Source organism: Eulemur rufifrons, chromosome 24, assembly GCF_041146395.1.
Source record: "Eulemur rufifrons isolate Redbay chromosome 24, OSU_ERuf_1, whole genome shotgun sequence".
In the NCBI taxonomy this organism is placed as follows: domain Eukaryota; kingdom Metazoa; phylum Chordata; class Mammalia; order Primates; family Lemuridae; genus Eulemur; species Eulemur rufifrons.
Window position 1 is genome coordinate 7,383,461 of NC_091006.1, and position 15,106 is coordinate 7,398,566.

Below are 15,106 nucleotides of genomic sequence, written 5' to 3' on the forward strand. Positions count from 1 at the left end.
AAATACTCAGACGAAGGCAGAGAGAGGAAGAGGCAGAGTCAGGTCTTCTAGAACAATTTGAAGCTCTTGGCTCAAACTTTATTGCTCCCTTCCTCTGTTCCTCATTTTCCACAGGCCATCCTCCTAGATGGGGCCAGAGTCCTAGTCGTACTGGTGGGAGGGGTAGGTGCTGCGCCCATCGTACTCAGCCGTGGTGAGGCAGCGCAGCATGAAGTGGCCCAGGTCGTGTTTGGAAATGACCCTTGAGGGCCCTCGTCCATCCAGGGTCACTGAGTAGGCTCCAGTGAGCGGTTGGTCTCCTATAAAGGTAAAGACAGAGGGACGGGGTGGAGCAGATGTCCGTTCCCCTCCCCCAACAGGCGATAACCTTCCCAGGGGGCCTACTGTGTGCCCAGCCCAGGTGGTATAACAGCTGAGAATGGACTTCCCACCTGTGGCCACTTGTCTACACCCTTTGTTTCATTCAGTCAGCAAAGCCTCATTGATTACCTGACGGACACCCAGCAAAGAACAATAAAGACAAGAATCCCTGCCCTGAGGATACAGACATTCACTAAGAAAAGACAACTAATATAAGAAAGCAAAACAGACAATATGTTAGATGGGGAGAAATAAAGCAGAGGACAGGTAGGACCTATTATTATTATCATTTTTTTTTTTTTTTGAGACAGAGTCTCATTTTGTTGCCAGGGCTAGAGTGCCGTGGCATCAGCCTAGCTCACAGCAACCTCAAACTCCTGGGCTCAAGCGATCCTCCTGCCTCAGCCTCCTGAGTAGCTGGAACTACAGGCATGCGCCACCATGCCCGGCTAATTTTTTCTATATATATTTTTAGTTGTCCAGATAATTTCTTTCTATTTTTAGTAGAGATGGGGTCTCCCTCTTGCTCAGGCTGGTCTCGAACTCCTGAGCTCAAACAATCCTCCCGCCTCGGCCTCCCAGAGTGCTAGGATTACAGGCGTGAGCCACCTCGCCCAGCCTATTATTATCATTTTTTGAGGACAGGGTCTTGCTCTGTCACCCAGGCTAGAGTACAGTGGCACAATCATAGCTCACTGCAGCCTCAAACTCCTGGGCTCAAGGGATCCTCCTGCCTCAGCCTCCTGAGTAGCTGGGACTACAGGCCTGCAGCACCACCCCCAGCAAATTTTTTTTTTTTTTTTTTGTAGAGACTGGGTCTTGTTCTGTTGCCCAAACTTGTCTCAAACTCCTGGCCTCAAGCAACCCTCCTGCCTCAGCCTCCCAAAGTGTTGGGATTACAGGCGTGAGCCACCATGCCTGGCCTAGACCCATTATTAATCCTATTTTACAAATGGGCAAACTGAGTCTTGGAGAGAGGAAGTCATATCCCAGGGTTCCAAAGGGTCACTTCCCTCTGGCAAAGGCTAGATTTGGGCCCCTCCCTCTGGATGCTTTCCTCTCTCTGGACCCCTGTGGGGAGACTGAGTAACCTGTCAAGTGTGGGACTGCATTTTATAGGCGGTGGAAGAGCAGTCATATTTTTCTGATCTTGTGAACAAGGAGTTGGTGTGTCCTGATGCCAGGGGTACAGCTAGGTCTTACTGGGTGGGGATAGTGGGCAGGCATAACCTGGCTGTTGAGAGGGCATTTAGTGGCTGCACTATGATGATTAAAAATAATATCTTTACACGGATAGCTTTTGTAATGAAAAAAATAAAAATAATATCTGACAGTAACCAATTAAACTTAGGGATCAAATGTAGTATCACCCGTGCAGGGACATGGCTGCAATTATGCGAGATAAGCAACACACCCATGTGGCATTCCTGCCCGAAATGTTTAATCTGAATCTGTGAGAAAACAACTAGAAAAATCCAGAATGTGGGACATTTAAAAAGTCACCTGACCTGGTTAATGTTATGAGAACTTAAAAAAAAAAAAAAAAGGCATGGGAGATTGTTCCCAATTAAAGGTGACATGGCAGCTATTAAATAAATGTGCCTGACCCTTAGTTGGATGCTGATTGGGTGTGGGGGTGGGAGGGCAGGTTGAAAGCATATTTTAAAAATCTGATCAAGAATCTAAAGGCCGGGCGCGGTGGCTCACGCCTGTAATCCTAGCACTCTGGGAGGCCGAGGCGGGTGGATTGCTCAAGGTCAGGAGTTCGAGACCAGCCTGAGCGAGACCCCGTCTCTACTAAAAATAGAAAGACATTATATGGACAACTAAAAATCTATATAGAAAAAATTAGCCGGGCATAGTGGCGCATGCCTGTAGTCCCAGCTACTTGGGAGGCTGAGGCAGTAGGATCGCTTAAGCCCAGGAGTCTGAGGTTGCTGTGAGCTAAGCTGACGCCACGGCACTCACTCTAGCCTGGGCAACAAAGTGAGACTCTGTCTCAACAAAAAAAAAAAAAAAAAAAAAAGAATCTAGAATTTTTTTTAAAAAGATTTTTTTGACAATTAAATACATGACTTTATGCCCAGCCACCAACCGACTTCACAACTGCAAGAGAGACCCCGGCCGGGTGCGGTGGCTCAAGCCTGTAATCCTAGCACTCTGGGAGGCCGAGGCGGGTGGATCGCTTGAGGTCAGGAGTTCGAGACCAGCCTGAGCAAGAGTGAGACCCCCGTCTCTATTAAAAATAGAAAGAAATTATCTGGCCAACTAAAATATATATATATATATATATATATATATACAAAAAATTAGCCGGGCATGGTGGCGCATGCCTGTAGTCCCAGCTACTCGGGAGGCTGAGGCAGGAGGATCGCTTAAGCCCAGGAGTTTGAGGTTGCTGTGAGCTAGGCTGACGCCACGGCACTTACTGTAGCCTGGGCAACAAAGAGAGACTCTGTCTCAAAAAAAAAAAAAAAAAGAGAGAGAGACCCCAAGCAAAAACCACCCACCCACTGAGCCTAGTCAGCTCCCAGTACTGAGAGAGATAATCATAGTAAATGATAGTTGTTGTTTTACATGTCTACATTTTGGGTGAATCGTTAAGCTGAGATAACCAAACGGTATGTTAGAAAGGAAGTAAAATAAAGCAGGGAAGGAGGATAGAAGACGTGGGGAGGAAGTCTGAGGATATAGGGAAAAAACCAAAGTGAAGCACTTTTCCTATTCTCTCAACAATCAACACAGAAAGAAGACGTCTGTGACCTACTGTGTGTATGGGGTGGTTTCCCCACACATCAAGAAAGCAATCAGTTCTGCAGACGACACCACCTGGGTCCTCTGGGCCACTGGGGTTGCAGTTTGGGGGGAAAAGTCCCAACCCTCAAAACCTGCCTCAGTCTTTCTGGTGACCAGCCCCCATCCTGAAGCTACCAAGGGGCTTCCAGCCACCAGTCAACTCATTAGAATACAAAAAGACACTTGTCACTTTGGAGATTCCAAGGAAATTGTATGCCAGGATTTGGGGAAGGAAGACCAAATCTGTATTTCACAATATCACAGGAAGCTTTGCAATTTTAGGGTGGCCAGGGAAGGCCCTGCAGTTCTCCCCAGAGGGCAGGAGGGAACAGGCTGGTGGCGTCAGTGCCACCCAGTCCCCACCCCACTTACCTATGTGTGGCGGCATCACAGCCACATACTTTAGACCGGATTCCTGCAGCACCTTGTGCATCCGGATGTGGTCATCAGTCACGTCCTTCAGTTGTGGGGGCACCTTGGCCGGGTCCCACAGCAGGAAGGCTAGGGGAGGACACAGGGCAGGGTCAGCCTGGGCTCCCTTGTCTTGGTGTCAGGACTAGATCCTGCTGTGGCTCACCATTGCCTTTCAGTTGCAAAAATTGTGGCGTCCTCTTGGCCTCCTCTTCTTCTCTCACACCCCAGATAAGCGGTGTCAGTGGATCATAATAATCTCAAATCTAACCTCTTTTCACCCCAGCTGGTCCCGTCCACTGCTACCTTTTGCCTGGACCAGTGCAACAGCTTCCTCCTTGGTGGCCCTGCCCTGCCCCCTCCAGGTAGGCAGAGGGAGCCTGTGAGCACCTGCGTCAGGTCATATCCTTGGCTCTATCTCACTCACAGAGCAAAGTCCTCATCAAGTCCGGCCCAGCAAGCCCCACCCGATCCGATCCCATCAGCTCTCCCCTCACTCCTCTGCTGCAGCCTCACAGCCTTCGCAGTGGCTGATCCCTCTGCCTGCAGTGCACTTCCCTCGCAGCCACATGGCTCCCTCCTTTGCCTTGCAGACTTCACTCAAAGGTCACCTTTCAATGCGGCTTTCCTAGATCATCCTATTTAAAATTGTAAAAAAAAAACCCTTCCTGAGCCCAGCATAGCCAATCCCCTTTGCTCTGCCTGGTTTTCTCCCTCTCACCCTTCCCCTGCTACCACACCGTCAAGTAACTCAAGTACTCAAGTAACGCTGGTGTCTTGTTTTCTATCTGTTTGTCTATGTATCTATGTTCACTGCTCCATCCCTGGCCCTTAGAAGGGCCTGGAACACTACAGGTACTCACTATTTGTTGCAGGAAGTAGCCTTGGCTAAGCTATAATACCAGCTGACATTTATGGATCGCTTAACCATATGCCAAGAACTCTGCTAAATGTTTTAGGAGCTGTTTGGTGAAATAGTTAAAAGCTTGGGTTCTGCTTAGGTTCAAATTCTGGATCTACCACTGGCCAGCGGCCTCTGTTACCTCATGTGTAAACTGGGATAATAGAATGATCCTAGTTAATACTAGCAGTTATAAAAAGGTGTGGCACAGAGGAAAACTCAATCAGTGGTCACTAATTGTCTCATGGATTCACAGGGAGTGGGATTCCCTCTTTTTTTTTTTTTTTTAATCCTCCTGAAGAATTTTAGTCTACAGGGTTCCCTCTTTATAGATGAGAAAACTGAGGCTCAGAGTGTGAAGTGGTGGCCCCAGGCCACTCAGCAAGGATCTCAGGCCCTAGTTCCCCTCTTCCTCATTCAACACTGCTGCCAGCTTCCGGCCTCCAGCACGAAATCTCAAATCCAGTCTGCGTTTTACCCCGGGTTTCTTTCTAATCCTCTCAGACACCTCCTAGAAAACAATCCTCCTCAAGCCCTACTGGATAAATGCCAAGCTCCTTAGATGACAACGATCTTTCTAATCTTTTACCTTGAAATTGGATATTGAGGGAATAAATATTAGACTCTCATAATTAGAGGCTAGAGGAGAACTAGTGTTAAATTTCTCAGGTGTGACAGTAGTACTGTGGTTCTAGAAGAGAAAGTCCTTTCTTAGGAATCGGTGAAGGTGTTCCTGGGTCTGTGACTCCATTTCAAATAGTTTAGGAAAACAAAAATAAAACCAAAAATTATTTGCGTCTGTGTGTGTGCACAGACAAACCAATAACGATAAACATTAACAGTTTTTGAATCAAGATGGCAGGAATATGGGTGTTCACTCTATTATTGTTCTTTCAACTTTTCTGTTTAAAAATTTTCATGACAAAAAATTGAAAAAAATATGTTAAGGAAAGACACACTGAAGTAAATGACCACGATGTGTTGTCACCTTGAAATGGGTCAGAGAGAGAGAGACATTGGTGTCTTTCCAACTTTTCTGTAAGTTTGAGATCATTTCCAAATAAAAAGTTAAAAGGTAAAAGAAAAAAAAAAAAACAGCCAAATCCTGGTGCACATAAGACTTTAATATTTTTTAAAAAATAATTTTAGTTGTCAACTTGGATGACTTTAATATTTTTTTTTTTTTTTTGAGACAGAGTCTCGCTTTGTTGCCCGGGCTAGAATGAGTGCTGTGGCGTCAGCCTCGCTCACAGCAACCTCAAACTCCTGGGCTCAAGCGATCCTACTGCCTCAGCCTTCCGAGTAGCTGGGACTACAGGCATGTGCCACCATGCCCGGCTAATTTTTTTTTTCTATATATATTTTAGTTGGCCAGATAATTTCTTTCTATTTTTAGTAGAGGCGGGGGTCTCGCTCTTGCTCAGGCTGGTCTCGAACTCCTGACCTTGAGCGATCCACCCGCCTCGGCCTCCCAGAGTGCTAGGATTACAGGCGTGAGCCACCGCGCCCGGCCAACTTTAATATTTTTTAAAAAAATCTAATCAAAAAATTTTGGAAACAAAACAAAGCAGATTAAATCAATTTTACAGTTTCTTCCATGAAAGCAAAACTTGTCTTAACCACTCAAATTGGTCTTCAGGACATGGAAGGAAAAAAACCAAACCAAACCAAAACTGAAGAGTGGACCATTCTAAAATTGCAGCACCTACTATGTGTCACTTTGAGTATGAGTATTCAAAGGAGTTTTGGGAGGATTTTTTTTTTTTTTTTTTTTGAGACAGAGTCTCACTCTGTTGCCCAGGCTAGAGTGAGTGCCGTGGCGTCAGCCTAGCTCACAGCAACCTCAAACTCCTGAGCTCAAGGGATCCTCCTGTCTCAGCCTCCCGAGTAGCTGGGACTACAGGCATGCACCACCATGGCCAGCTAATTTTTTCTATATATATTTTTAGCAGTCCATATAATTTCTTTCTATTTTTAGTAGAGATGGGGTCTCGCTCTTGCTCAGGCTGGTCTCGAACTCCTGAGAGCTCAAACGATCCGCCCACCTCGGCCTCCCAGAGTGCTAGGATTACAGGCGTGAGCCACCGCGCCCGGCCACAAAGGAGTTTTGGGAGGATTAAGTGGCATTTATCCCTATGGTGCTCAGATAGCACCTAGCATACAGTGAGTGCTCGATAAATGCTGTTAGCATGAACTGCTCCTGTTCTGCACTCTGTAGCTGCCCTTTGGATTACTCAGGACAACCATCTGTTTAATGTCCATCTCTCCATAACCGGGGGCTCTGCGAAGGCAGAGACAGGCATGCAGCCACAGCTCTGTCACTTCCTCTGGGAGGCCGGGTCAGATGCCTCCTCTGGGCTCCCACAGTCCTCTAGGCTTCTCCCATCCTGACCCCTCTGCCTGTGCCTCCCCCATCCTCGCTCTGATTATCTGGGGTGTCAGTTTGATCATGGACCTGTTCTCCACCCTCCCCCATCTGTGAGCCCCCAGAGCAGCGCCCAGGGCTGTGTTGGTCACCGCTATATCCTCAGCATCACCCAGCAAGGTTCAGGCACACAGCTGGTGCCCAGTAAATGCATGGTAACTTGGAATGGCTCCAGTGCCATCTTTCAGAGGCCTCTGGGCTGCCTGTCGGGTACCCACCCTCCAGTTCAGCCCCACCCCCATGACCCCACCACCCACCCGAGGTGCAGGCCACGACCTTGTCCACACCATGAGCCTTCATGGCTGCCACAATGTTCCGGGCGCCCTCGGACATCACTGTAGTGGGACCTTAGAGGGGACAGAGAGTGGCTGTCACTGGTAGGCGGCGGCGGTGGTGGCGGTGGTGGCGGGGGTGGCAGGGGCGGGGCGGGAGGCGGGGGCGGTGCTGGGGGCCGAGGTGCGGGGGGAGGCCGTGGGCAGAGGGGGGGCTCAGTACTGAGGTCATTGCCGGTGCCCAGCAGCACGACGACAGCATCCTGCCCAGTCACGGCCTTGTCCACGTCTGCCGCGTGCCGAACGTCGCCGACAATCACGTGGGCCGGCTGCGGCCCCTCAGACGGCAGCCGGGAGGGGTCCCGCACCAGCACCGTCACTTCGTAACCTGTGGGCAGAGGAGCAGAGAGGTGGTCAGTGGGCTTGCGGGCGGGCGCTCTGGGGCTGCAGCGGGTGGGTCCAGGAGGGCAGCATGAGTCCCCAGATTCATCCCCTAGGTCTCCTGTTCTGGGGCAGTGGTCTTCAAACATTTTTGCTGGCATACCTACAGTCAGTGTTCAGCTAGCTGTTAAAATAGGCGACACTTTCATGCTAATTCACAAAAAATCTACACTGAGGCCTCCAAGGCGCTCGCCTACAGACTTCCCACCCTCCAGCAACTAAAGGGTTAATGCCAGGCATCGCACTGGTCTATGCCTCCTATCCATGGTCCTGGAGGAAACTGAGGTACAGAGAACACCATGAGTTGCCATGAAACTGATCAACACTGGGATTAGGCCCAGACCCTGTCCCTGGCCTTACTGCCGTTGGGCCTGGCCCTCCCTTAGGGGTCATCAAAGATTTTGAATATTGCCTCAGTATGTCCCCTCCCAAAAGAATTTTTGATAACTGTCTCCCGCCCCTAAAATACACATACACACACATTTTAAAGTTCACAACTAATATAGTTCTTCCTCTGTTTTAAACAGTGGCAAAGGATGTTAATGTTTGGGTGTATTTTAATGGTGATATTTTAGAAATAAAATGATTAATTGTGGTCTCAGTTATGGACTGAATGTTTGTGCCCCACTCCCAATTCATATATTGAAGCCCTAACCCCCGATGTGATGTGATTGGAGGTGGGGCCTTTGGGGGCTGATTAGGTTTAGATGAGGTCATGAGGATGGACCCCCATGATGGGATTAGTGTCCTTATAAGAAGAGAGACCAGAGTGTTCTTTCTCTTTCTCTCTCCCTCTCTCCCTCTCTCTCTCTCTCTCTTCCCCTACCATGTGAGAACACAGCAAGAAGGACCCTCACGAGGGACTACATCGACTGGCACCTTGATCTTGGACTTCCCAGCCTCCAGAATTGCAAAAAATAAATGACTATTGTTTAAGCCACTCAGCCTTTGGTACAGTATTTTGTTGTGGTAGCCCAAGGTAAGATAGACTCTGAAGTTCATTCTTCTGAAAAATGATCCAGAGCTCCTGGGGGGATGGCTGATTCCTGGGCTGGGGCAGAGAAAGGACAGGATGGGGCAGATAAAGGACAGGATGAAGCTGAAGCATCTTGTACTGCCAGCAGGTAAGGCAGTATTTAAGGAATGATGGGGCAACGTTTAAAGGACACAGAAGCCACTTGAAGGGGCTCCAGCGGGGCAAAGCAGGGAGAGCATGAGTGTCCAAAAGAATTCAGACACATCAAAAATATAAAAATCTGTGAGTCTATACTGATATTAACAAAGAAATCTCATTGGTCACCATTTGCAGCTATCACAGGATTAATCCCTTACCCCGGAAATGATAAAGGAAAAGGAAAAAGAACAGAATTGGTTCATTTCTCTTGACAGCTGTTATTATCTATTTCAAAAATAAACGATGGGAGATTTTTACGCTCTGGGGCAATGAGGATGCTAATAATAAATAATATTAATAGAGTACTCACTATGTGTCAGCTGCCAAGTGGCTTACATTTATTAACTCATTCAATCCTCAAAGCAACCCTGGTTTTGAATCCCAGCCCTACCATAGCTACCTATGTGACCCTAGGCAAGTCACTTAATTTCTCTGATTTGTAAAGTGACTCTAATTTTCAAATCTTTTTTTTTCCATAGAAATGGGGTCTCACTATGTTGCCTAGGCTAGTCTCGAACTCCTGGCCCCAAGTGATACTTCTGCCTTGGCTTCCCAAGAGCCAGACCCCGTCTCTACTAAAAATAGAAAAATTAGCTGGGATTGGTGGCACACGCCTGTAGTTCCAGCTACTCGGGAGGCTGAGGCAGAAGGATCGCTTGAACCCAGGAGTTTGAGGTTGCAGTGAACTATGGTGACGCCACTATACTCTACCCAGGGCGACAGAGCAAGACTATGAGGATGGCTATAATAAAAAAGACAGATGTAAGTGTTGATGTGTATTTGGGGAAACTGGAACCCTCATATGCTGCTGAATAAAGCAGCTGTCTTGGAAAACAATCTGGCAGTTCCTCAAAAGATTCAACATAGAATTACCATATGACTCAGCAATTCCACTCCTGGATATATGCCCAAAAGCAAAGAAAACATTCAACCTGAGAAAGTTAATTAATTGCCAAAAAAAAAAAGAAAACATATATTCACATAAAAACTTGCACAAGAATGTTCATAGTAGCATTATTCATAGTAGCTGAAACAACCCAAACATCCATCAATGGAAAAATGGATAAATAAAATGTATTATATCCATACAATGTAATATTTGGCAATAAAAATAAATGACATACAGATATGTACTACAGCATGGATGAACTTTGAGAAAATGTTTTTTGCTAAGTGAAAGAAGCCAATCACAAAGAACCAATGTGGTACGATTCTATTTATATGAAATGTCCACAACAGGCAAATCCATACAAACAGGAAGGAGATGAGTGGTTGCCTAGGGCTGGGGGAGGGGTTGGGCAGGAAAATGGGGACTGACTTCTAGGGGTTTCTTTTTAGGGTGATGAAAATGTTCTAAATTGATTATAATAGAATTTGCACAACTCTTTAGTGTGTGTGTGTGTGTGTGTGTGTGTGTAGATATATATATATATATATATATTTTTTTTTTTTTTTTCTGAGACACGGTCTCACTCTGTCGCTAGGGATAGAGTTTAGTGGCATCATTGTAGCTCACTGCAACCTCAAACGCCTGGGCTCAAAGTGATCCACTTGTCTCAGCCTCCCAAGTAGCTGCGAGTATAGACTATAGGTGGACACTACTACACCTGGCTAATTTTTTTATTTTTTGTAGAGACCAGGTCTCCCTTTTGCTCAGGCTGGTTTCAAACTCCTGGCCTCAAGCGATCCTCCTGCCTCGGCCTCCCAAAGTGCTAGGATTACAAGCGTGAGCCACCTTGCACGGCCACATTGTATAATTTAAATGGGTGAATTGTATGGTATGTGAGTTATGGCTCACAAAGCTCTTCTAGAAAATTCAAAAGCAAAATTAAAACAAATTAACAAAAAGTTTAGGGTAGTACCTGGTACAGAAATAAGTGCTATCTGGTTATTTGCTATTATTATGATTTGTAATCATTTCACGATTTTATCCCCTGGCCTGGTCCAGCCCTGAGTCTCCTTCCTGGTCCCTGGGCTCCCAGGCCGTCCTATCCCCTCCAATCCATATTCCACGTGGCAGCTAGACAGACAGAGCTTTCCACAGTTATATCTAGTGCCTCCCTGCTGTGATCCCTCCTAAAACCCCTCAATGGCCTGTGATAAAGCCACAGTCCTCATGACAGCCTTCAAGGCCCCTCAGAATCTGATCTCTTCTCTCCAGCCTCTGTTGGGAGCTGCTGCCCTCTTCAGCCGGCACCCACTGCACTTCCTTCACTTCCGCATGCTGCTTCCTGCCTCCTGGCCTTTGCACGTGCTGTGCCCTCTGCCTGGAACACCCTTCGCCCTCTTTTCCCCAGGTCCCCCAGTCACTCGAACTTCCTCTGTCACGGCCCTCCTTATGCTGACCCGGAGTAACCTGGAGTAAACCAAGACCCTGTGAGTTCAGGGACTGTGTCATAGCCACTGCCATCTCCAGACCCTTTATAAACACAAAAACACAGGCTTTACTGAACCCTGGGTTCAAATTCCAGCTCTACCACTTACTGGCTGAGGAACCTCAAGCAACACCTTCCCTGATTGGACCTCCACTTCCTTGTCTCTGACATGAGGATCACAACACCGGGCATCCCCATCATATGTGACACCTTTCATAAGGGAATGACACAAGACCTGTGGTGCCCTCACACATGGGGGAGCAGCGGGGGCTTGCGTGGAGCCAATCTAGTCTACTGTAGGTATTTTTTTTTTTGTTATATATATACATATATTTTTAGAAACATGTTGCTGTGGTCTAAATGTTTGTGGCTCCTCAAATTCATATGCTGAAACCTAATCACCAAGGCGATGGTATTAGAAGGTGGGGTCTTTGGAAGGTGATTAGGTCATGAGGGCTCTGTCCTCATGCACGGGATTAGTACCATTATAAAAGTGACCCCTGAGAGCTAGCTAGCCTCTTGCACCAGGTGAGAATATAGTTAAAAGGTCTATGAAGAACAGGCCCTCACCGGACACCGCTGCGCCTTGATCTTAGACTTCCCAACATCCAGAACTGTGAGAAATAAATTTCTCTTGTTTATAAGTTATCCAGTCTAAGGTATTCTGTTACAGCAGCCCAAACAAATTAAGGTACATATTCTCACAGACAGTGAGAGCTTTGACACAGGTACAAACACAAGGGTCCCCATCAGTGTTACATTATTTATCATTAGTGACACCACTTATTAAGAACTTTGTATGTGCAAAGGGCAATGTTATGCTCTTTCCACAGATGAATGGGGTGTTTTTCAGAAAAATATTTTTAACACAACTCACATTAAATTTAAATTTAAAGAGCCACATGTGGCCACTGGCTACTAGACCAAAAAAGCACAGTTTCGGAATTCACAGATTTTACCTTTTGCAAAAAACAAGAGCATTTGTGAGTCATTTCCAAACTTTTTTTTAAAACAAATCCCTTACTTTATTTAGTTTTTTGGGTAAATTTTTAGTTTGAAATAAATTCAGACCTATAGAGAAGTTGCAAGAGATTCATCATATTTGTTTTTGATTTATCCTTCGTCTGTGTGCATAAATATAACATATATATTAATGCATAATTATATACATGTGTACATACATACATACAGAAATAGATGTATATATGCAATTTTCCCCTACTATTTGAGAGTAAATTGCAGAGGTCATTCCTTTTTAAGCTTTTTTTCATCTCAACCCTCACTACAAAATAGATTCCACAGTCTATCCCAGCGCACACAAACCCACAGATATATAATTGAAACAAAAGTTTCATAAGACTAATATTTAACATGTGATACATTTTGATACTGTTTTGACCAATTAAATAAATTTCAGAACTCACTATGGCTTAAAGTTAGAGAAGCACCAGGTTGCAACAACTCTACCAGGTAAGTATTGTTCCCCTGCCCATTTTGAGAATGGGGAAACAGGCAATTTTAGGCAGCTGGGGCAGCATCACACAGCTAGTAGGTGGACAACGTTGAATTTTTACCTAAGTGAGTCTGATCTACAGCCTGCAGAATTCAGTGCTAGGGTATAATCTGAACTCACCCAGCCAAAGAGTGTTTATTGAGCACCAACTATGCATGGAACGTGGCTGGCACTAGAGTCCGTGCCTGTCATGACTCTTGGCCCTCCAGAACCACTGAGAACTCCAGCTCATCTAAACCCTTCCTTTTTCTGATGGGGACAGTTAGTCTCAGAGTTGCAAGGAGATTTTTCAGAGTTAGGTACACCATAAGCCCCAGCTCTCAATTCCCCTGGGTGCAGTCCCACCTGTGACCAGCAGGATGGGGGAGTGGAATTCAGTGGATTTCCAGATGACTCAGCACCTCTCTACTTCTTCATTACTTCCTGCCCCACTCTTCCCCCTAGAAATGCTTACCAGCAAATTGGTTTTAACCAAGAGGCCCACGGCTCTCCCCCTCTCCACAAGTCAAGATCCTCATAGGTCTCCCTGCACAGGAGGAAAGCCATGGGTCTAACCAGGAACTTTCAGGGATAGTTCCTCCAAGGGAGGGCTGGGCTGGGAGACAGGATAGAGTGGCATCCTGGTGGCCTCCACCCTTTTGGAGGACCCAGATAGTTAGTATCTTCAGAGTCACCAAAGCCAGCAGGGGTGGGGCCCTATATCTGGAAGTCGCAGGCCCCTCTGGGAGTTGGCATAGTCTGGACCGTGGGGGCAAAGGATGCTGGAGGATGGCTATCCCCTTTCCTAACCCCTCTGTTGGGGGAACTCTCAATTTGCAGCCCTCATTGACTTTCCCAGGACTCGTGCCCGCAAGTCTTCACTCATGTCTGTGCTTTCTTTCCGTTAGGTGCTTACAGCAACCTGCCCCCCAACTTTTTCAATTTCCAGCTCTTGTGCCCAAGCCAAGAGCCTGTGAACTTTTGGTGGTTAAGAGCATGAGCTGGGTTCAAATCCCAGCACTGTCACTTAACAACTGTGTGATATTGGGCAAGTCATTCTCTAGGCTTCAGTTTTCTCATCTGTCAAGTGGGGTGATACTAGTTCCTACTCCATATAAGGGCTGGGAGGATTTAACACATGTGAAGAGGGGTTGGTGCTGGGCCTGGTTGCGCCTGGCTTAGTAAACAAACCCACTCTGGGTGTGCACCAACCACCACCACCAGCACCACAATAACAACTACCACACTGCATAAGAGCCTTGCGTTTACACACAATGGTGTCACTGCGTTTACACACAATGGAGTCCTCAGGCTCCCATGGCCAATTCCTATGCCTTGGACTCACATAAAATTGGATCTCATAGCCTTCCCCATTTCTGCCCCCATAGCCACTTGCTCTGCCCCCCTGAGTCCTCACACACCTGGCTGGGGCACTGGTGGCCCATGCTGCCCCTTCCTAATGCTATGCCCGTGGACCCCGTGACGTCCCCCACCCGCCCCAGCTCATGCCTGCTTGCACCGCCTGTGCCAGGGTGGTGAGCCCGGTCCTGCCAGTGGCGCCGAAGATCACGATTTTCTTGACGGCCATGCTGCCTGGTCGTGGGAGCGCACGACTCCGGGTCTCAGGACACACGGAAACCCAGCGGCTGCTGGGTGGCGCCCTCTGCCCTTTTCTAGCGGGAACAACGGGGCGGAGCCGGCTCCTAGGGCCACGCCTCGGCCCCGCTCCGCTCCGGTCAAGCCAAGGGGCGGGGCTACACAGGCCACGCCTCCCGCAGGGAGGCTCGCAGGTGGGCGGGGCGGGACTCAGCTCGCATTGGCTCCCCTACCAACGACCAGCATCGCCCTCTCCGTCCGCCACTCAGGCTGGAAGGCGAGGCCCTATAAGACCCCGCCTCCATCTAGACTGGGCGCGAGTGGGCGGAGCCAGAAGAGCGTGTCACTCAGCATAGCGACTCCGCGCTCCAGCCACTCGGGGAGGGCGGGGCTAGCGGAGCCACGCCCACCGGTCTCTCCATGCTCCTTCTCTCAGAACCTGGAGGCAGAGCTGGGACTCATACTATGCCTCAGGGCATCCCCCGAACAGGCACCGTGACAAAATGAGGGAGGACTGTGTGTGCGACACTGTGACTGCGTGTCTATGTACCTATATGACCCCGTGTGACCCTAAGTCACCACAAGAGAGAGCATGATTGTGGGCGACACCTTGTGTCTTCTTCTGTGTGTAACTCCGTGTTACAGTATGACTGTGTGTCACACCACGTGTGGAAAGCATTGATACTGTTCTTTGGTGACCTTGTGGTGACACTGTGGGTCAGCCTGTGTGGTATGGTGAGTGGAGAACATGGTGAGGTATTCTATAAGGGAGTGTGTGACTATTAGACTATGACAGTGTGTGACACCACATGTGTCATGTAAAGATGTGTGACACTGGGACTGCATTTGAGTGTGTGGCTGTG

At 47.7% G+C, this 15,106-nt stretch overlaps 1 protein-coding gene across 1 annotated transcript; it reads right to left on the reverse strand.

Moving 5' to 3' along the window:
- Window positions 1–45: 45 nt before the first annotated feature.
- On the reverse strand, window positions 46–14,301 carry BLVRB (biliverdin reductase B). The gene is made up of 5 exons (XM_069457301.1): window positions 14,157–14,301; window positions 7,389–7,553; window positions 7,151–7,240; window positions 3,529–3,657; window positions 46–299 (listed from the first exon to the last, which is right to left on the reverse strand). Exons 1-5 carry the CDS (start codon window positions 14,233–14,235, stop codon window positions 142–144), a joined length of 621 nt encoding a protein of 206 aa, XP_069313402.1. The 5' UTR covers window positions 14,236–14,301; the 3' UTR covers window positions 46–141.
- Window positions 14,302–15,106: the final 805 nt, after the last annotated feature.